This window comes from Egretta garzetta, unplaced genomic scaffold (assembly GCF_000687185.1).
Source record: "Egretta garzetta isolate BGI_Z169 unplaced genomic scaffold, ASM68718v1 C8082796, whole genome shotgun sequence".
In the NCBI taxonomy this organism is placed as follows: Eukaryota; Metazoa; Chordata; class Aves; order Pelecaniformes; family Ardeidae; genus Egretta; species Egretta garzetta.
In genome coordinates this window covers 1-334 of record NW_009265590.1, presented here as the reverse complement: position 1 = coordinate 334, position 334 = coordinate 1, and the positions used below count along the sequence as shown (strand labels likewise).

The 334-nt window shown below is 56.3% G+C and overlaps 1 protein-coding gene across 1 annotated transcript; it reads left to right on the top strand.

The window, feature by feature from the left end:
* Positions 1–8: 8 nt before the first annotated feature.
* LOC118453152 (potassium voltage-gated channel subfamily A member 5-like) lies at positions 9–329 on the top strand (the record flags this gene model as incomplete). The annotated part of the gene is made up of 1 exon (XM_035902621.1): positions 9–329. A coding segment is annotated over one exon (321 nt), but the record flags the coding sequence as incomplete, so codon positions are not given.
* Positions 330–334: the final 5 nt, after the last annotated feature.

The window sequence follows — 334 nt, the reverse complement described above, 5'->3', positions numbered from 1 at the left end:
CCTTTGAGCTCCTCGTCCGCTTCTTCGCCTGCCCCAGCAAACCTGAGTTCTCCCGCAACATCATGAACATCATCGACATTGTGGCCATCATCCCCTACTTCATCACCCTGGGCACTGAGCTGGCCCATGAGCAGCAGCAGCCTGGGGCTGGCAGTAGTAATGGGGGTGGGGGCCAGCAGCAAGCCATGTCCCTGGCCATCCTCAGAGTTATTCGCCTGGTCAGAGTCTTCAGGATCTTCAAGCTCTCCAGACACTCCAAGGGTCTGCAGATCTTGGGACAGACTTTGAAAGCCAGCATGAGGGAGCTGGGCCTCCTCATCTTCTTCCTCTTTAT